General features: G+C 38.3%; 1 protein-coding gene across 12 annotated transcripts in view; it reads right to left on the reverse strand.

The window, feature by feature from the left end:
• EMSY (EMSY transcriptional repressor, BRCA2 interacting) overlaps positions 1 to 21,104 on the reverse strand; it is a 42,202-nt gene that overhangs the window by 8,405 nt on the left and 12,693 nt on the right. For 6 of the 12 annotated variants that reach the window (XM_064726148.1, XM_064726197.1, XM_064726131.1 and 3 more), the window contains 10 exons: positions 19,155 to 19,414; positions 14,445 to 14,712; positions 12,119 to 12,382; positions 9,843 to 9,992; positions 7,961 to 8,134; positions 5,659 to 5,795; positions 3,985 to 4,158; positions 2,897 to 3,095; positions 1,430 to 1,594; positions 1,015 to 1,173 (listed from right to left, as the gene is read on the reverse strand). In XM_064726148.1, coding sequence (XP_064582218.1) covers positions 1,015 to 1,173; positions 1,430 to 1,594; positions 2,897 to 3,095; positions 3,985 to 4,158; positions 5,659 to 5,795; positions 7,961 to 8,134; positions 9,843 to 9,992; positions 12,119 to 12,382; positions 14,445 to 14,712; positions 19,155 to 19,414 — 1,950 coding nt within the window. The remainder of the gene's footprint in view (positions 1 to 1,014; positions 1,174 to 1,429; positions 1,595 to 2,896; positions 3,096 to 3,984; positions 4,159 to 5,658; positions 5,796 to 7,960; positions 8,135 to 9,842; positions 9,993 to 12,118; positions 12,383 to 14,444; positions 14,713 to 19,154; positions 19,415 to 21,104) is intronic. The other 6 variants (XM_064726223.1, XM_064726187.1, XM_064726157.1 and 3 more) reach the window with 3 other exon arrangements.

Raw genomic sequence — 21,104 nt, forward strand, 5'->3', positions numbered from 1 at the left:
CTTTGGAGTTTGTTCTAAAGGAGATCCAAGGGACCATGATTCAAATATTTGAAACTGAAGCCAGATACAGTTAAGTGCTATTTAAAAGAAAAATAATAACATCCCCTCAGCCCAGATTTCACACAACTTAAATTCAGGCCATTCAAGGGATGGGAGTAAGGAAAGTAGGTAGAGAACAAAATGAAAATATCAGATTAGACATTTAGCACTAAAATCGTGGCTCTACAGATATACAGTAATACAGTTTAATAGAATTAAGTTTTATTTCTCTTTTCCAATGTAGACTTCCAACATGTTTTTGCTTTCATTTTCCAAATAATACAGAGACCAACAATATGGGTTTAAGAAATGAAAATGGAAAACAGGTAATCTGATCCTTTCATGTAAGTGTCTCATAGCTAGAGTTCTGGGGTTGTAGGGAACATGAGAGAGACAAGAGAAAGGACTTACACAAAATGGATGTCCAAATAGGAGTCAAGAATTTAAAGAGATGAATTTAAGTAACTTATATATTTAGAAGGGCATATTTATTAGTTCAAGGCTTTCTAGAAAATTAAGAAACTGGGGCTACATTACCATGCTAAATGCACACTTGGCTTTAACTCGGGACTAAATGGGTTTTAACAAACTCAATGTCTGACTCCTTTCAGTAAATACAAAAACTAGGCTATGGTTCCTCTAGCTTCATTTTCTACTTTCTTCTTACTGCACATTTTCCTTTAAGGGTGGTGGGACAGTCTGTCTTCTACATCCAGGGAATGGAAAATCTACTTTAGTGGGCTATCCTGAAGCAACCACTCTGTTTCAGTTAGAAACATTTCCCCTTATGGCCCAGCATGACGGATGCAATCTCTGTTCCCTGCATAGGGTCTCAGGAGTGGAAGAAAATACTCATTTCCTCTACAGAAAATTACAGCAAAAACACAAAAGTAAAACCTATTGTAAGAAAACTCCAAAATTAAGTCCTCAGACTTCAACTGCAAAGCCACCCTCACACTAACCTTAGATACTTACCAGTTGTGATATATTCAGCCACTAGTTCTGACTCTACAACAGCAATTGAAGGACTTTCTGGAGAATGCCTCTTTTCTTGAGTCATCTGGATTGGAACAGCCATTTGGCTCAAGTCAATGGTAGGCTGCCTTGGCTTTGATTCCAACTTTTCCTTCACTGCTTTAAGAAAGGCAAAGCACAAAATCAACCTCTAATATATAAATTTTCATAATAAAATAAACCTACAATATAAATGTACTAGTTTAATTAAATATAATGAACACTATAGATGCAAACAAACTGATACAGGATAAAAAAGAAGAAATCAAGTTGATTCAAGATAAGTGCTTTTCAATTACAAAACTTATTACAAAAGCCTGCTTAAGCAAAAAATCATCTCTGAAGTTATCCTAAACAATTTCATGGGTTTTCAGACCTGTTGTCTGCTGAAGTTCCAGCAAAGCTTTTATTGTGGAAGTAGCTGACTGAGATTCACTGGATACATCCTGGTAAATTATTGTAGGGTTTGTATCCACAGGAATTTCATGTTCTGACCAATCTTGACTTCTTGAAGCAATCACATGGACTACAGGCTGAGAATCTGTTTGCAAAAAAAACAAAGGCACATCATAAAATCATGGAATGGTTTGGGTTGGAAGAAACCTGAAAGCTCATCTCATTCCAACCCCCTGCCAAAGGCAGGGACACCTTTCACTAGACCTGGTTGCTCCAAGCCATGTCTGACCTGGCCGTGGAAACTTTCAGGGACGAGGCAGCCACAGCCTCTCTGGGCAACCTGTGCCAATTCAAGTCATCATAAAACCATTTTGGGCTGGAGGGCTTTCATCCAACTTCTTGCTATAAAGCAAGGTGATAATTCAAAATTATACCAAATTTCTCATTACTTATTAGTTTTGAACATTGCCAAGGATGCATACTCTCATTTTGCAACACTTTAGTTTCTATTTCAATTGATTCTTGAAGTAAACCACTGTTGATGTTATGGACAGTTTTCCAGCAAAAAAACAAAAGTTCTGTATCTTAGTTTTTTGTAAAAGATTTTGTTTGGAAAATCAAGCAAGTTTCTATGTATGTAGAATTTGCCTTGGATTGAACTTTTTTTCCAGAAGGTTTTAGCAGTTCAGGTGATCAGCATGTATTCAGCATTCTGAACTAACAGCACCTAAATTTTGGTAAGTCGGTTGAATCTTCAGAACTTTTTTAAAACTTACTTAGATGGCCACATAGACCAACAGTTACAAAATTATATAGAAAAGGTACAAAGGTTTCACTGAGAAACTTGCTTTAATTTGCTGTACTGATGCATACCATGGTCCCTCCCAAACACAGGTTGGATTTTGTTTATGCCCTATTATTTAGTGCTCCTCTTACACATAAAGAGCTGCATCTGTATCATGGCTTGAAGCCAGGGCAGAATTCCCATCAGGACTGCACGTCTGATGTATGTCCTGATGCATGTACACATCTATAAAAGGACCAAGATCTGTGCTGGTCCCATGGCATCTTTCAGACATGCAGCAGAGAGATTGTATTGCTTCAATACAATCTGGAAAGGCAATGGCAGAGCGTGGACTGCCAAAATAACCTCCATAACTTGCTACCCTGCCTATCTCTGGCAGACTCTGCAGGAAGAGGGAACAGATTGCATTCTAACAGCAAGTTGGAGCCCAGCAAGACAACTTTATCACCACTTTTCAGGATTATTGAAAGCATAGTAAGTAGCTCAAAAGAAAGAAAAATATAAAAGTATGGGAACAAGGGTGCTTCACTGCAAACACATGGGGTGAAACCTGTGCTAAAAGGAGACACATGGAGCTCTCTGGAGCAAGCTGGCATGCTTGGAAGACAGTCCACTCAGACATTATGTGACACCAACACAGACCTTGAGAGCTCTGGGAAGACTCTGTAGAAGAAGAACTACTGTCAGTGTAGGTTTGTGGTTCTTCTTTCACTTCTGGGAGAGATGAGTTTCCTGTCTCTGCTACCCTTGAAGCCTGCTGTAACGTTTCAGTCACCAGCTGTCTGGTTTGTTCACTCACAACTGTTGCTTGAAATGTCACTGGCTTTGGTTTTATGAGGACCTAATTAGAAAGGTAAATTTTGTTTATAGTAAAAGCACTCAAGAAAACAGATCTGAGAAATCAGAGTACAGGGTATCACTCAGATCTATGTACACCACCTACATAATATTAATATTTTACTTAGAAAGTCTACCTCTAAATTCAGCAACTTTGATTATTAAACAAAAAGTCCAAGTAAATGGCAATGCACAAGAATGTACTTCTCACTCACTAATTTGAAGTGTTTAACCCAATAAACTGCTAAACAGTTATTTTTCAGGACTAGATAAAACTAGTGTGATAAGAGAAAGCTATGCAAGTGAGCTGGAACATGCACTGCACTGATAAGGACAAGCACTTCCACAATAAATACAGTCTTGAACAACCAAAACACACAAAATGTTACATCTCATAAAAGCTTAGTTCTTTCAAATACTAAGTGCAGCCAGAGAAAAAGCTGAAACTGAAAGCATCCAGAAATAAGCCAGATTCTCTGTATACAGCCCCACCAACTACACAAGGTTGCAGGGACAGCCAGAACAGGTATTAAGCAGAAAATAAACTTCAATAAAACCTCAGATTTGATGAATGACCTATGTCCAGATTCTGCATGTTTATTTCTAATGGTCTAAGATGTAAACAAGTATCTGGAGCCATGGCCAGACAGTTTCAGCTCCAGAAAAGTCTTAGTAAATCCTTATGGGTTGCTCTAGGCCTTCACAAAAAGCTAACAAATGCAGATATTGTGCTTGAGAAATCAGGATCGAGGCCACCTCATTACACCACTAAGTCTCATTCCCCACAGATATATATTAAACCTGGAACAAATGAGGAAACACATTGAAAAATTATTTACTTCCCATTAAAATTTAGGGGTACATTCCAAAACAGAAAGGGGTCCTCACTGTACCTGTGTTTTCCCTTGTTGACCATAAACAATTTTAGTTGGGATGATTTTGGTGGCTGGCTGGACCGTGGACCCTATTCCTTTTGGCTGTGTAACAATCATTTTTGTGATGGGTCTTGTGGCAGTGATGATAGCAGGTTTTGCTCCTGCTGGCACTGCCTGAATAGTTTTCTCCCCCTGTAGAGAAGTCAAAGTTTACAGATTAACTTAATGGAATTGTTCAGTGAGACCCAATTTTCCAAAAAATATAGTTATATGTGAGTGTGTGTACCATGAAATAAATCTGCTGCTGCAACTACATTTATTTGATAGAAAATACATTAGATGACCAAGAACAAAAAAACCTACAGGTTTCAGTGGAAAAAGCTACCAAAATCCACTTTTCCATTACCTTATCTTTCAAGCAGCTCTGAAGGAGTGAATAAAAAGAAGTAACTAAAAGACATGAAGTTTTTAAAACTGGAACTTTCTTCAAATCCTTCACAAATGTTTTTTTAAGACCACCAATTTCTGTTAACACTAACTTTGGCAAGACATCTACAAAACTTGAACTGGGATTCTAAAATATTATTTAAATAGAGATGCTAAAAAAATAATTTAAATATACATTTTTTGCATTGTCTTCAAGACCAAGACATTAATTATGTATGGACGTTTTTTCAATTAAAAGTTCATTAAAAAATCCAGGTTCACAGGAATCATTTGACTACAGAATAGTGTTTACATCTGACTAGACTCCTGATAGCTTAAGAAGTGCAAAGACATTGAGCGTGATTTTTTTAAGCTCTGCACAGCAGCAAACCAAGTAAGTAGCACAGTAGTAGCCAGGTCCTACCAATATCCATGAAATAGCTGGAAATCCCCCAAACCATACTTGTTTAAAAAATACCATCCCATTTTGTAGCTACTATTGTGTAACATTATAATATTTCCACTTGTCTGCAAATATACCTTTAATTCTAAAACTAGGGAAGTTCAAAACTTAAAAAAAAAAATCATGAAATATTTTAAAAAAATCTTTCAGCAGTTCTGCTACTCAAGCAGCCTTTTAAATTTTACAGGAATAAGGCATTAAATCTCTCAGTTTTATCTAGGAACATTGATAATTTTTATTTACTAGTGCTTACAGATAAGCTCAGTTGATGCCAGAAACTTGATTTTATTCTTAGGTATACCTCAGGTTACCCAAAAAATAATTCACCACTATGCAGTACCCAGAGCACAGGATGCAATGTTACACACCACATTAACTGAAAGTGGTTCCCCTACTGCAGGGACACAGTTTATTTCTGCCCTTTATACCCAAATGAAAAATGGCTGGAGATGCAAGTTATTAACACAGGACCCTGGTTCTCACTGGAGCAAACAGGCTAAATTATTCTAGTAATTTTCATCTACTTAATTGCTTCAGCAATACAAAATCATTATCCATGGGAAAAAAAGTTCTAAAATTTATATTTTCCTTTATCTTTGAAAACATCTCCAGTTTGCTTTAAGCATGTTCTGCAAACCACAGTCAGTTTTTAAAGATCCCTGACATCAAGGCATGCCAGATCTGTTAAGGAGCTCATGCACAGTTTGCTTTTAATTGAGCCTTTAGCAGAATGGAGGACAAGCAGCAGCCACCACACAGCTTGTCACCAGGCTCTCAATCTGAGACTTGAAACAATTACTTACCCCAGCATTCAGCAGTGTTGTGACAACATTTTTGCCTGGAAGCCCTTGAATTGTAGTTCCTTTCCCAGTAGTTTTTTGCACAACAATCACATTGGGTTTCGATGTCATTGGAATTGTAGTGATTTTGGTCGTAGTTCCTAAATTTTTGTGGGAAACAAAATAATGTGCAGTTTATCACATTTTGTGTGTTTCCTTCCACCACAGAAGCTAGTGAGCTATAGAGGAATCATTGTATTTAAATCTGACAGCACATCAAGAAACCAGTAGCATCTGGAGTGGGAATTCATGTTACCCAACTCAGCATTGAATGATTACATGCCAACTCAACAAATCTTTCACCTACAGTAAAAACAGGTGTGCCCAGGGGAACAGAATGTATTTTACATTAGCACAGGCAACCCCTTCTCACAAGTTACAGAGCAGACTAACACAGCTTTCTCAGGCAAACATGTAGAACTTTTCAAAGGCTGGAGTTAGGGTGGGACAAGGACATCATTAATACTCAACTCAAGCTCCTATTTGTACAGACAAATACTCTTCTACAGATGACCTCTGCAGAAGAATCTATGTACCAAGGATGTATCTCCAGTTAGTTGTTTTGGGGTTTTTTTGTCTTGTTTTGGGGATTTTTTCTGTGGGTTTGTTTGTTTTTTGAAGAGCTGACCCGGCTATTTCTGTTCCTATGTTAGTATTGAATTAGTTCCATTCCCTTTATCAGGTTTTTAGTTACCTGCACTGACAGGTAATTCTGGTCAGCCTTCCACAGTCCACAGAAGTCCATACACTGGAATCAGTCATCAGTGCTATCACACTGCCATTGCAGTAGCTACTCAGACAGCTTTTTATCAACAATTTCTCCTTTCTCCAGAGGAAAGCACCATTCAGTCACAACAGAGCTGCAAACCCAAGGATTCCCTTTACTACCTCTACTACGACTACTCACTAGTCATGCCTGTAGATTCTTCACAACCTATTTCAGATTAACAATTCTACCAATTCTGGGAAAGGAAGACATGCTGAGACAAGATTATGATTTATTTAATCCTACTGACTTCAGAGGCATCTAAAGGATTCCTCCCTTAGTAAAAACAATTAAGCAAACAAAAAAACAAAAGCAGGCATGATTTCCAAACTTGTGTTCTTATTATTCTTATCAGGATCACTCACAGGTTTCCCCATATTAGCTGCTGCTCAGGAGAATACTTCCACTTGTGTATAATTCATTACAAGTGTATGATATAAGAAATTGTCTTAATAATTCACCATACCCACAACAGGCTAAAAAAAGTTACTTGTTGCCAAAGAAGATGCTGTATCATCACTAAATATAATTCTGTGGAAATCAAAACCTGTAAAACTGCTCTACCAGATTACAGGCCAAGAGTGCATTTACTGGATGGCTTGCGCAGCACCTTGCAGTGACTGGAGCTGGCTGGTGCCATGCCATGTCTTTGCTAAACAAAGTCCTAAACATATACAAGAAATTGCCACTGGCATCAGTGTGCTTGGTCCTGGTCCTAAAGAAACCTTATCTTCAGAGATGATGGAACCACCAAATGTTTTGGGTTGGAAGGGACCTAGAAGCTCATCCAGTTCCACCCCTGTCAAGGGCAGGGACATTTTTCACTACACCACTGCTCCAGTCTCCATCCAACCTGGCCTTGAACATTTCCAGGGTTGGGGCAGCCACAGCCTCTCTGGGAAACCTGTACAAGCACATAACCAGCAGGAGACCAATGGCTAACCAGCAGACTAACAAAGACAACCAGCACTGTCTGCATAAAGCTGGGAGGGAAAGCTTAAGGCAGAACATGGCCTAAAGGAAAGACAGACTGCCACTGGCAAAATAGCAAAGTAAGGTGGAGACTGCAAGGCTGAATTTAACATACACAGTCCATTTTTATTCTGGTCTTTTGGATATGCAGTGGAACAGAGAAAGGCAGCACTGAGATTATTAAATGTTTTGAATTTGGGCCAATGTGTTTTCTGATCTTTCTGTCCTCTGTATGTACAACATACTAGTTCCCACCCCACATTTTCTTTCCTCCCAGTTTTCCTTCACATTTGCTGTTTCCTTCTTAAACACAAGAACTACCACAATCCTTAAGAACACTCCACCTTCAAACTTCTACCTTTTACCTTCTTCTTCATGCTCAGCTATTTTCCTTCTGAATTCTCCAATAAAGGTTCTAATAACTATTCGAGCATGCAACCCACAGAAAAGCCCTGAACAATTTGATCAAGCCCGAAGTTACTTTTGAAATAAAAGCCTTACAAGTAACAACAGTACTCATATGCCTACCAGAAACAATATTACTGCTGATGATCTTTCCTCCTAGAGTAGCCAGGGATTTTGGTACTACAGTAATGATGCTGCCACTTGTAGTTTTCACATAAGTAGCAGCCCCTGGAGTTCCAGCCATCCGAGCTCCCAGAGAGGGGCTCACTGTTGGCCGTGTATAAGTTGCTTGAGTTCCTGTTTTAATGAGAGAGAAAAAAAAAGTTCACTATTACAACACAATCCTCTACTAATGTTTGTGGAAAAATATGTTAGTTTAGGAGAAAAGTGTCAGATTTATTTGAAGATATCCCAGCCTGCAATCTACTACCACCCTTTAAAACTCTTCTAGTAATTTTTAAATCCACAGAGCAATATTCAAGTATATACTAAATTTAAATTGAATATAACAGTCTTCTGTGTATTTTAACAAATGTTCCATGACTGCCTTATTTTAATTCATGTCCTTGTGTGTAAGACTGTAATTTTTAATAGATGTGCAGATTCTGCCTGTAGGTTTGCCTCTTGCTCCCAGGAGTCAGGCATCTGATGACATGACCAGAACACATCCCTTCCTCTCAGGAATGACACTTCTCCTATATGACAGATTGCTTATAAAGAGAACCACCAATCATTAGTTTAAGTAACACTCTTAGAAAAAATATTATTTACAATGATGATGCTATTTTATGGACTTAGCATACAGCAGCACAAAAGAAACCTCTCAACATAGTATAAAAGCTGGTTTTTAGAACTAGTCCTTTTCTGAATACAAAGACAACTGAGTCCACAAAAGAAACTTGTTCAAAAATAACAACACAAACACTGAAATTCCATTTTGCTTGTAATGCTGCAGATAGTGCCCTTAATTGCTGAAAATCAAAGAGGAAAGCAGTTTGTTTCATCCAGAAAGATGTGTTCACATCCAAGAGGGCACAGTACAGATTTTACCAACTACATGAACAGCAAAATATTTGTTTTTTCTAATGCACTTAAAAATGTATCTGTGGAGTAATTTAAAAGTTATAAACAGAGTATTGACCATTAGTTTTATGCTAAGGACATGAGGAGATGGCCTCAAGTTGCACCAGGAGAGGTTCATGAAAAAATTGCTCATGGGCAGGGTGGTCAGACATTGGAACAAGCTGCACAGGAAAGTGGTGGAATCAACATCCCTGGAAGCATTCAAAAGCCACGTGGATGTGGCACTTGGAACAAGGTTTTTAGTGGTGAACATGGTGGTGCTGGGCTAATGGTCAGACTTGATAATCTTAGAGGGCTTTTCCAACCATAACGATTTCATGGTTCTAATATTCCCAGCCCATGCTAAAAAAATAAGGAAATGAAGAGTTTTCTGAAAACCAGGATAAAGCTGCCTTTTAAGTTTTCCTCATGCAAGTTTACAATCAGAACAGTCTGCATTATTATTTATTAGAAACAGAAATACAACCAGATGCTCAGAAAAACACCAGGAGCTTAAATTTTAATTTACTGGTCTTTTTATAAATTCACTGCAGGACTATGAGCAAGTCACATTTCTTTTGAAGTCCATCCATGCAAAACAGGAATGGTGCTGACCTGTCTGCTTGAGTTAAATCAGTATAAATCATGTCATATAAGGTACTACAGAAGTGCAAAGTATCTGTATAGACTGCATAAAAACTTCCTTTAAAATAAACCCAGTGGGGAAGGAACAATGGTATTTTTATACCAATTCCAACAGTGGAATAAAAGAGCACTCAGTGGAAAAATCCTGATGTAGAATAAATAACAACAGGATTGTGAATGTGCTGTTGTGCCCACTGTTCAGAAGAGGTAAGTGCCTTTTTTTAACCCTAGGAAACCATGCTTGATCACCTGTATGTCTGGATTTACCCTCCCTTCCCTTCTCAGAGCCATAACTTACCAGTGGGAGTAGTGACCAGTTTAGTTGTCATGATAGTCCCATTACTGCTAACCACCATAATGGGTGAATTGCTACTGCTGGGCAAGGTCGCTGTAACTGGTTTGGGAAGGATTTTACTGGGCTGCACCTGTTGAGTGATTATTTTAACACCTAGGAAAGGAGAAAGGTCACTGTTAAAATACAGGCACGATAAGTTACTTTCTGAAATGCTTTCTCAGACCAAGGCCTAGTGGGCAAGTAGCCCCACAAGGCTTCAATTCTGAGCCCATATATTCTTGATAATGAAAAAAATTATTTAATTTTTTAGGTTTTTTTTTTTTTTGCTTAGTTTTGGTTGGGTTTCGGTTGTTTTGCAACACGAAGAAAGTCATCATCTTTGCCTTTCATGTGCCTGTTTCAGTTCTTAGCTTCTTCCACTGTCCATTCCATCACTGATTTGTTGATGTTATTTTTTATTTTTCCTGGTACATGATACAAAAAAACCAGAACTTTCCCAGGAGCTAACAGGTTACAACCAAGACTGAATAGGTTCATATACAATGAACCATCTAGAAGCAAAGTTAATTCTTCATCAATTCAGTCTATAAATCCTAATGTGTCATAAGCCTAGACAAACTTTTCCATCCTGAACAAATTAAAAAACATTTCTGCACAAGGAGTATTAGTGATTATAAGGAAGCAACTATGACACTGGCTAGGGAAGGTTACTTTTAGTAAACTGCTCACTTTCCCCTTGATTTCCTGGTTATCTTAAAGCCACAAAGAAATTTGGCTTAAGCTACGAGTAGATCAGTAAGACTGGAGGATGAGGGCACCTTAATGCCTCCAGGATTCTGCTCCCTTTCTCTTCATTTTATTTTGGGGAATGGTACCTCTGTGAGATTCACTTCTCAGTTGCAAACCAGTGGATTGACAACATCTGTTCAAAAGTACATCCAGGAGATGTGCATCTTATGATCTGTTCCATGATGAGGTAAATGCATGGCATTGTGGTGGCCAAATGCCATGGAACATAGAGCCTGAATGAATCCCATCTAGATGAAGCATTTAGGTTTGTACACAAGTATTCCTAGGTGAAAAGTCTTGTCCATTTGAGATGTGGAACATCCTCCAGAGAGGTTTTCTTCTCTCTACACTTGACTATAAAAGCAGTACAGAGCAAGTCAGCCCCAAACTGAAAAAGAATTTGAAGTCTCTGTATCATCCAAAGAGTGAAGTCTCCCTGAAAACTGAGTCACATCTTCCAGAAAGAATTGGTATCGGATGGTATATCCAAAGAAACTTTTAACTAAAAGGCACAATGAGCCTAAATTCATTGTAGAAGATGAGGAAATGAAGTTCACATTGATATTGTTCAGTGGCTGGAAGCCTTTTTTATCTCTTAATTAGCAGCTATTAATTTTCTTCAGCAATGGTCCTATAATCCAAAAGGTAGTTTGATCAAAGGACAGGAGTAGGTAGCTTTATCAAAGGACTAGGGGTTTTATCAAAGGAGTAGGACTGTTTATTTTTTCATTCCATGGTCTAATCTAATTGTTTGATCTAAATAGTGTGATATAAAATAAGAATTTTACTGACAGAATTAAAATAAAATACTGATTTTATATTAATAGACATTAAAATACTTTGCACTTTTATAGCACTTATTTGAGAACTGGTTAATTTTGCAAACTTTATTTCTTACTACTTCTTGCTGAGATAAAAACTGTGTGCTAAAGCAGAGAAAAGCCAAAAAAGAAAGATAATGTGACTTGCCCAAAGTCAGCTGAATGAATCAATATCACAAAGAGAATCCAGTCTAACTTCCTGATCTAACTGTATTTGTTTTGACAAGTACCTCAAAAGTACGTTTTGATTTCTGGACTAAAGAAAATAATTAAAACATGGAGTAACTTCTTTTTCCAGGTGATACAGTTGAACAACTCTTGGATCTTCAGAAAACTGGTGTGTTTCAGGTTGCCAATCACATTATTTTAGAAGTTATTTACAAACCTCTCAGCCTCTAAGATAAAAACACATATACCTAAAGCATGGTCTGTAATACCTGAACCAAACAAGAAGAGTGAAAGAACCAAATTCTTTAATTAGTGTTACTTGAAAACATTAAAACATCCTTCACTATGTACTTATATTCATGTTTGAAGCCAAATCCTGTACTCAAGAATCATACACCTTCATGACCACTCCCCCATAAACATTTCAGGGCAGAATTCTGCCCTACTTCCCTGAGTTGCAGCCAGACCTCACCAATGTGACCCAAGATCAACTCCAACTACCTGATTCCTGTTTGATCTGAATGGTGGGCTTGATGCCAGCTGGCAGCTGAGACTGCTGTGGCTGCTGCTGGGCTGCAGAACACGGCACCAGCTGCTGCTGCTGTGGCTGCTGCTGCTGGGCCTGCTGGACTTGGTGCAGCTGCTGTTTGGGAGATTGCTGATGCTGTTTGGGAAACTGTGCTAAGATCTGAGTTGGATTCCCGACCAAACCTTTCGGGGAAGGTAGTCTGGTAGAGGCAACTTTAACTGCTGATGTAGACACACCTGTGAAAGAGTAAAGGGTTTAAGATTCACCAGTGCAATGAGAAAGAAAAATACTATAATTTCTAAAATAAACTTACATTTCAATTATCTTTACTACTGAAAAATACATTGATATATGTGAGGAAATAAAGCTCCCATGCAGCAGAAATACTCTGTTAGGAGGCAATGGAACTTCATGCAGATTTTTAATGTGGCAGCAGAAGAGCAGCTAATGGAAAGACCACAAACCCAGTTTACTTCTGCACCTTTTGTAATATACATAATTCAGTAATATTTTCAAAGTCTCATCTTTAAGCTTCAAGACAGCAAAATGCCTATAGTGAAAGTATTTTAAATATAGATATATTTGTATTTATAAATATTTATAACAATCTTTTTTAGTAGAAGGTGTTTTGGCCTGTGGCAGGGGGGGTTTAAGGGAGCTAGATCTTTAAGGTCCCTTTCAATACAAAACATTCTGTGATTCAATGATTCCAAAATCACAATTGCAAGAAGCTGGTGTTAGGACAATGCCAAATATCAAACCCATCAACATTGGAAGGGAGTATGTGCTAGCAAAATAGTTGTTTGGAATTTTAAAAAAATCAAGTGACTGTATGTAAGTTATAAAACTGTGGGCCATCTGTTTTGTGGCCCACAGCTTAGGCGTTCTGATAAGCAGAAGTGATTAAAAGAAGCCTGCAGTAAGATGGAAAGACAAAGTTCCCAAATAAATCTTCTTACTTATTTCTGTCATTCCCTTACATAGCTGTCACAACATTTACAGCAAAATCTGACTTTGTATATAATTCCAAACTACACATCCATAAACACCAAAACAGACAAACAAAGTCCATATCTTATGAAGTAATTTTTTAACTAAATCCCAGTTGCAGTACAAACAAACAGATGGCAGTGATAATGACAGAAATCATAGTAAAAGTACAATTCTGGCAATCTAAATAAGCAACCCTTTTCTCACAGCATCATTTAAGGTGACTTACACCACTTCCTTGGGCAGCTCTTTTCATTCATGAGTTTAACTTTACATTTGAAAATATTACCAGTTCATGTCACACAACTTTTCAGAAGCACCTTCTGCAATGCCACTGATAGTCTTGGAAAAAACTGTTGGAGAGATACTCCACCTAATGTACTTTAAAATTAAAGCCTCCTCCATGACCAAACCCAACTAAGAACCAACAGTTCAAACAATATGAAAGCCTGCTGTGAGCCCTTCTGCTCCACAGATTAATATCTGATTATATTAATACAAGCAATAAGGAAGGAAAATACCTCCTCAGCCTTGATATGGCAACCCAGTGTTTCATGGAATGGAGCAAGAATGGAAAATACAGACCAGGAAAAATTGTGATGTGACACTTGTTATTGTCAGGCAGTTTTTCTTTCAAGTGCTGCTCACTAAGGCTCATTCATTCATTCATTCATAGCTTCCCTTTTAAATGCTAGCTGGTGGCTGTGAAGCTGAAACAGTCAAGCTAGCATACACAGTTGGAATTTGAAATCAGAAATTTAAGAATTTTCATCAGGCCTACTCAGGTCTTAATTGTAAAGGACTTTAAAGCTGGCATGCTGATAAAAGACACTGATAAAAGGTGAAATATTTGCACCGCTAAAAAGGTGCAAATATTTCTCTACCTTTCAGAATTGTCACCTGGGCATGTTAATAAGTTGTATTTACTTGATGTTAAGTTGGCATGTTTTTGTAAATTGGGCTTTTAAAGATGCAATCACCTTCAAGTATTGAAAATGTACATTTTTCTATGCACCAGACAAAGTTCTTGAAGCCAGCCATTTTGAGGTTATATTGTTTTAGAGCTAGGTCACACCACCACATCACACTCTCTTTAGAAGGAGGATCTGCACATTAACTGTAAAGTACAGAGGAAAACAGTTCAACAAGAACTTTTGTGGAGCCTCTTGCATTGGTTTCATCATCAGATTTCTTTCACATGTCCTGTGCTTTATTCATACATAAACAAAAAGTGCATCTCCCTAATGCTATTCTCAATGCAAAGTCCAACCTCTCAGTGAAAGAGCCTTGATTAGAGAATTGCCATACCTTGTGCTACTGTTGACATAACCACTGAGGGTGTGGATGACACTACAGCAGTCACAGCAATGGTATTTGCAGTGCAGGAGGGAGTGGAGCAGCTGCTGCTGCTGCTGCCCACAGAGGACTGGGAAGCAGTGATGACCACGGGCTGCTTTTGAGTAGTTGAGGCAATGACTGATGTTGGGACAAGTTTTGTAACTGCTGCATAGTTGTGGGACTTGGAAAGGATGTTGGGTACAAAAGTTGAGCTTGGAGAGGTGGTTACTATTATGACCTAAAAAAAGAAAAGAAAAAAACAAGAAGAAATTCATTTGTTCTTTGCATCTATATTTCAGTAACATGTCTGTCTATTTAGTTTTAGGGATACATGTTTATTAAGAGCTTTTAAAATTGTCAATCACATTAGCTCACAAGAAATATTTCAACTATTTTGAAGACGTGGTGATAAACGTTTCCTTAAAATTAGCATTTTTAAGGAAAACAATTACTATTGAATAAAGCAAAATTATCTCATGCCTGAAGGCAAACAGACAGGAATGAACTTGACTTCATTAAACTGGGCCAGGAAGCTTGAAACCCATTTTAAGAGAAACTGAATGGATTTCCAGCAAGTTTTAAGTGTCACTATTCCAAACCTTGCAAAAATATCAAGAAACAGCAAAGAAAAATCTGTATTCTCTCATTCTTTAACAATTAACAAGCACTTGCTGAGTCAGTAATGGGAAATGCTTTTGATCTACAAGGCTGCAAATAATATTTCATCAGTGAAAGAAAAATGCTGCAGTATTGAAGCAATTTCTGCTTTACTTAGTGCTCTCAATAGCAAGCAATTATTTCAGATTTGTCTGAAGAAAATAAACACCACCCCAGTGCAAGTTACAACTACAACTCCATTAATCTGATCTGACATAGAAAAACACAGAATTCATGACATCATTGGAAGAAGTCTGTCCTGGTGCAAATCACCTAGGAAACTAAACATTTATTAAGTATTGAATATGGGGAGTGTTTACATAAAAAAATTCCTTTTATTCAACTTATATGTCCCTCCTTGTACTTACATAGTTAAAATAGAAAAAGAAACACAAAAATACAACACTTTCAACTTATCATGCAAGAATATTGAGCAATTACTTTAATAATGCTTTTGTCCCAAGAAAAAAATTGTTTATTAAAACCTTGAAAATTTCAACTTGTTAATGATTCAATGTAACAAAAGCTGATAGAAAAAGAAGGTATAAAAGGGGCAAAGAAAACCTGTGTCAGCTCACACAGTCTTACATTGACAGCCAAGCACCACTGAAACCTTGCCTGATAAAGAAATAATATGACAATGGCACCAGAAACAGACTTAAGCAACAAATCAAGCATCAAGAGATTGCAAGTTTATAATCTGCTTAAAGAAAAATAAGAAAAGAAAAAATAAATAAAAGGGAAATAGCCACATGGATGGAATAAAAGCAGCAAATTTCACCAATATGGCTGGTTCAGCCTCTCCTTTTGCCCCAGCTCAAAGTTTGATAGTCTCTGCTGTTCAGATAAATCTTTAATATCTTGATCTGAGGAAAATCAAAACCTTACTACCCTGCAAGCTATAGCAGCTTGACCACAACTAACGTGTGTCTGAAGGACAAGGTTTCTACATTCTGCTGCTTTTCTACTGGATTGCATTCCCCAGTGAGAACATTTCTCTGCATCAAGTCTTATTTTTGCATTCTGCCTGATTTTGATTTAATCAAAACACCTTTCTCAAATTGCTCTTTGGCTACAAACATGCAGATGAGCTGAACATGACACAGCTTGTTCTAGTGTGAGAATTAGAAGTGAAAGAATTCAATTATATGCCTCTGGAGTTTTATCCTGTTTCCTAAACTCTCAGTTTACACTAGGAATACTTCCAACTGCCTGAAATTTAGGGTCAGCTCCATTCCACCCACAGTAACTAGTTTAGGAACACAGTCAAAGGACAGCTTGCAGTTTAAAAAGGCAGATTATAGGTTAGAGTGAATATGAACTACACTACAACAGGGCAAGTTCAGCATCAAAACTAATACAGATATGTAGAATGAAACTGGGCATAATCACAACTCCTGTAGACAATTGCATTTCTTTAAGTCCATGATTACCACTCAAAAATGCTTTATTCAATCAAGGAAGGAATAAAGCCTCCAAAGGATTACAGTTCAACAGTGACTGCTATACTGTGACTAAGCAGGTTTGTGTCTGTCTATTCTACCTCATCTTTCAAAATTAACAGAGCAGAGCAAAGTTCAGTACCTTCTGTGTTGTGGTGTTTGTTGTCTGTGTTGAGGGCTTAGTGAAGGTTATTTTCACATGCATGAAGTATATCCAGGAAACAAAATTCAGGTAAAAATGTAAGTGTTAGAGTTCAAATCACAACCACTGTATTTCTGAAATATTATTCTGTCATATATGTTGAAAGGATCAAAAGAATCTCATCATGGGTACCAAAACTGCATCCCATGTTTTCCAGCAGAGACACTGACTGACTTTAAACATACACACACACACACAGAGAAATCAAGGTGTTAATTCTGCTGTTGATGGTTCTAGTTGTTACAGTAAAATCTAATTTCCAACATATACTGAATTTAGCCCTGTCAGCTCTATTTTGAGATATGTCAAAACTTAGTCTCTGAAAAAATAAGGTTAATATAACTGCCAGAAACTTCACTGGATAGATTCCCTCCATGTCCTACACAGGTGATTTTATTACAAGAGAATCCAGAAACTGGAGGTGTGACATTGTTAGTTGTTATGACAGATCTTCCTCCAACCTACTAAAATGTCAAAACAATTCAAAGAGGTGGCATGCAGAAACAAAGAATTTTATTCATATCTAACAACTTACACTCAAATTGGAAATAGCCTGTTGGATATGAATCAACTGAACTGACTTTTAAATTAAAACTACTAAAGGGGATTTCTCCCACCAAAATCATGCAGTTATGTATTTTGGCATATCTAAATCCAACAAAAGAGGGCACTGTGACAAGTTCAGATACAAATGCTACTCTGGCTAACAAAACAAGCACTGATTTTCCTGTCACTGCAGATTAGTAAGACAGTCAAATAAGAGAATGCAAAGTGAACTCTAAAATTTCCAAGTCAGAACAAGTGGAGAGGCATAACTGTAGTAAAGGTCCTACCAACAGTCCACTCTTCTAAGTACACTCCATCTTTAACTTCCACAATATAACACACCCATGCTTAATGCAACCCTACAGATGTTTAAGGCAAAAAATTATTCCTGCACTAATTATGACCCTAATGTGCAACAGGATGGATGGGTTAAGCCCTGTAGTAGCTGTTGACTTGCTGCACTGAATTTAATTTGATGGTTTATGCTCACACATGGATTTCCCCAATACACTCATGTATTCAGGGATGAAATTTGATTAAGGACACTGTTAAAGAACAGTGAATCAAATGAAAGCATCTTCCTTGGAGTGGGAAGAGGTCAGAAAGCCAATATCTTTATTGCTCATTGCTTGGTTTTAAAGTTTCCAAAAATCAAGACATGGGAACTCTGCTGATCCAAAAAGAGTCATAAAGCAATTAAGAAGAATAATGGGACAAATGCAATGCAAAGGTTTGAGCTCAATAGTCAAACTCTTACCATTGGAAAAAATGCTTGTTAGTGGCCAGCCTAGCATAAGTCTGCTGGTATTGAGGCAAAATTAATTCCACAGAGACTCTACACCTTCCTGAAGTCTGCTGTACCAAACAACTGTACCAAGAATGAACTTGGTCTGAACCATTCATTTTTTTTTAAATCTTAAAAACAGAAAAATAGACACAACTGAAATGCTTCCTGAAGAATGGTAATACAGTCATGCCATAGATTAGGTACTTTAAAATCTAAGTCCAGTACAAAATTTAAATAAGGAAAGCCTTTTCTGCACTTTGCATTGTGGTGAAAGCTAGGCACACTCAGCTGAAATAATGCAACTGATTTTGACCACTGTAACACTGTTAATGTAGAATGAGAAATGGCTACTAGTACTGAAGGAAAATAAAGCCCCTGGACTTTGACCAGCTCCAAGAATAAGCATTATAGAGCCCAAAACACTAGCCTCTAGATAAAAGGCTTGGCAAAGCCCATGCCACCTCTCCTGGAATTCTACTACTGCAAAGAGTAATTATAAATAAGGAAAATAGAAATAAGAAAGATTACCTTTGACCAACAGTTGTTACCATCTGAAGGCTGTTCAGTGGCCTATGTGATCCAGTTCTCAGTGGACTAGTGTCCATATCACAAAACCCAACACCACAAATGGTACTAACTGGTAACCTTGTTGGCAGTCTCACCAGACAGGCCAAGAATTGAATGAGCATGGAGACTGAATCCCCTCTCATCCCTAGAAGTGGTCCCTTCAGGTCAGGGTTGAGGCACATTGGTGGGGCAGTCTGGGGGAAGCTTGCACTCCCGCTGCCTGTGCTGTACCTGTTCTGTGGATAAAAAGAGGGCTTCAGTCTCCAAGGCTGTCAATCCAGGTCCTTTCACACACAGGTGAACTAAATTCATACAAGAGTTTGGTTTTCCCTTTGCTCGTTTTAAAGAGGGATCACCTCATCCCAAGCGCAATCCTTATAACACAGCTAGTCAGATCACAGAAAGGAAGAGTCAAACATCACATCTTATTCATTGATAAAACCAGAATAAAGGAACATTTGGCAGCTTCTCCCACATACCTTCTGTGTTGTGGTGTTTGTTGTCTGTGTTGAGGGCTTAGTGAAGGTTATTTTCACAGGCGACATGTGTGGTGGTAAGGAGTTGGCAATGCTCTGCATTATATTACTCATTTTGGGGCTCCCACTTACAGGCACTGTGATAGTTTTAGTGACAGGAGTCACTGCCTTCGGGACTTCTTTCAGGAGAACAGGGGAAGAACTAGAGGAATTCGTTCGCCGTCTTTTGCGGGGCTTTTCATCGTCATCTGAGCAGCTGACACCTGGAAAAGAAACACTTTCTCTCAATTGTGTTTCCCCTGTCTGCAGATCTCAGTGCTCTCTGAAACACTACATCCTTTTTGAGTCTTACATCCTCTTTCAAGTAAGATAAAAAGAAATAAAGGATAAATTACATCTTATGGTCACAACCAAGCTGCATCACAACTCAGATGCTCTTAGTCCTTGATATGGGTCACACTCAGTGCCATGAATTGGGGACAAATCACCCAAAACCCCAAGCTACTCAGTTACTGGGTTACTTCATTCAGTTTGAGAGATTAAAAGAACATAAGAGCCAGTACAGGGCTTTCATTCTGCCTACAGAAGTTTGATCAGTGAAGCTACACACATGAGGGGATTGGGATCATGTCACACACATTTTAGTTTAAACTTTTACACTGCTTTGGGGTTTTTTTGGTGGTGGTTTTGTTTACAGCAACTGGACTATTGAATTTACCCCCCTATAGTTTCCTTAGACTTCAGCCTTTGCACTTACTTTCTTGACATGTTTACCCTTACAGTACCCTTCTGCCTTCCACCTTAATACAGCATCTTGAGATATAATTCTTTTTTTTATTATCTAGTTTAATTGTAAAGGTCAATCCTCAGTTCATCAGCTTTTGCCTTCTTTGGTGCATTTTGTGCAAGAGATATAAAATGGCACCTAGCACACAATAAAGAAAAACAAAAGAAATCCAAGCTCATAAGAGTTCTTTCTTCTTCACAATCATATACTGCACACATAGGAAAAAAAATCTGCTGCAATATTCAGTTCAGGAAAGGATAACAGCATGATTAATGGATCTCAAATCCAAATGAAACTTGCAAAAGTAAGCAACAGATTCATAAACTATGGAAAGGCACAGGTGTCACGGACATATTTTATGAAAAATCCTTTTGCTAGGATCTTCTCTCCTGAGAAACTAAGAAGCCTCAGAGGAAAAGAAAAAACAATAATTATCTGCTGCTATGGAATGCAACAGGTGCATCTTTGATTGGTCTCGTGATTGTTTCTAATTAATGGCCAATCACAGTCTGGCTGTCTCAGACTCTCTGGTCAGTCACAAGATTTTATTATCATTCCATTCTTTTCTATTCCTTGCTAGCCTTCTGATGAAATCCTTTCTTCTATTCTTTTGGTATAGTTTTAATATAATATATATCATAAAATAATACATCAGTGTTCTGAAACATGGAGCCAAGATTCTTGTCTCTTCCCTCGTCCTGGGACCCCTGTGAACACCACCACACACAGATTAGTGACTTTGCAAACCTCTCACAGCTACCTGGTAGCACTGAAGGCAGGAAGGCTCTATAGAAGGATCTGAACAAGCTGGATCCATGGGCTGAGGTTCAGCAAGCCCAAGTGCCAGGTCCTGCCCTTGGATCACAACCATCTCATGCAGAGCTACAGGCTGGGGGCAGAGTGGCTTAAGGGTGGCCAGGCAGGAAGGGATGTGGGGATGCTGGCCAAAGCTGTCTGGATATGAGCCAGGTGTGCCCAGGTGGGCAAGGACAGTGGCACCTGGCCTGTATCAGCACTGGTGTGGCAGCAGGACCAGGGCAGTGACCATTCCCCATGCTGGGAATTGCTGAAGTACCTCCAGTCCTGGGGTCACTTCTGGGCACCTCCTGACAAGAGAGACACTGGGGTGCTGGAGCGCTGCCAGAGAAGGGAACAGAGCTGGGGAA

This window comes from Zonotrichia leucophrys, chromosome 1 (genome assembly GCF_028769735.1).
Source record: "Zonotrichia leucophrys gambelii isolate GWCS_2022_RI chromosome 1, RI_Zleu_2.0, whole genome shotgun sequence".
In the NCBI taxonomy this organism is placed as follows: domain Eukaryota; kingdom Metazoa; phylum Chordata; class Aves; order Passeriformes; family Passerellidae; genus Zonotrichia; species Zonotrichia leucophrys.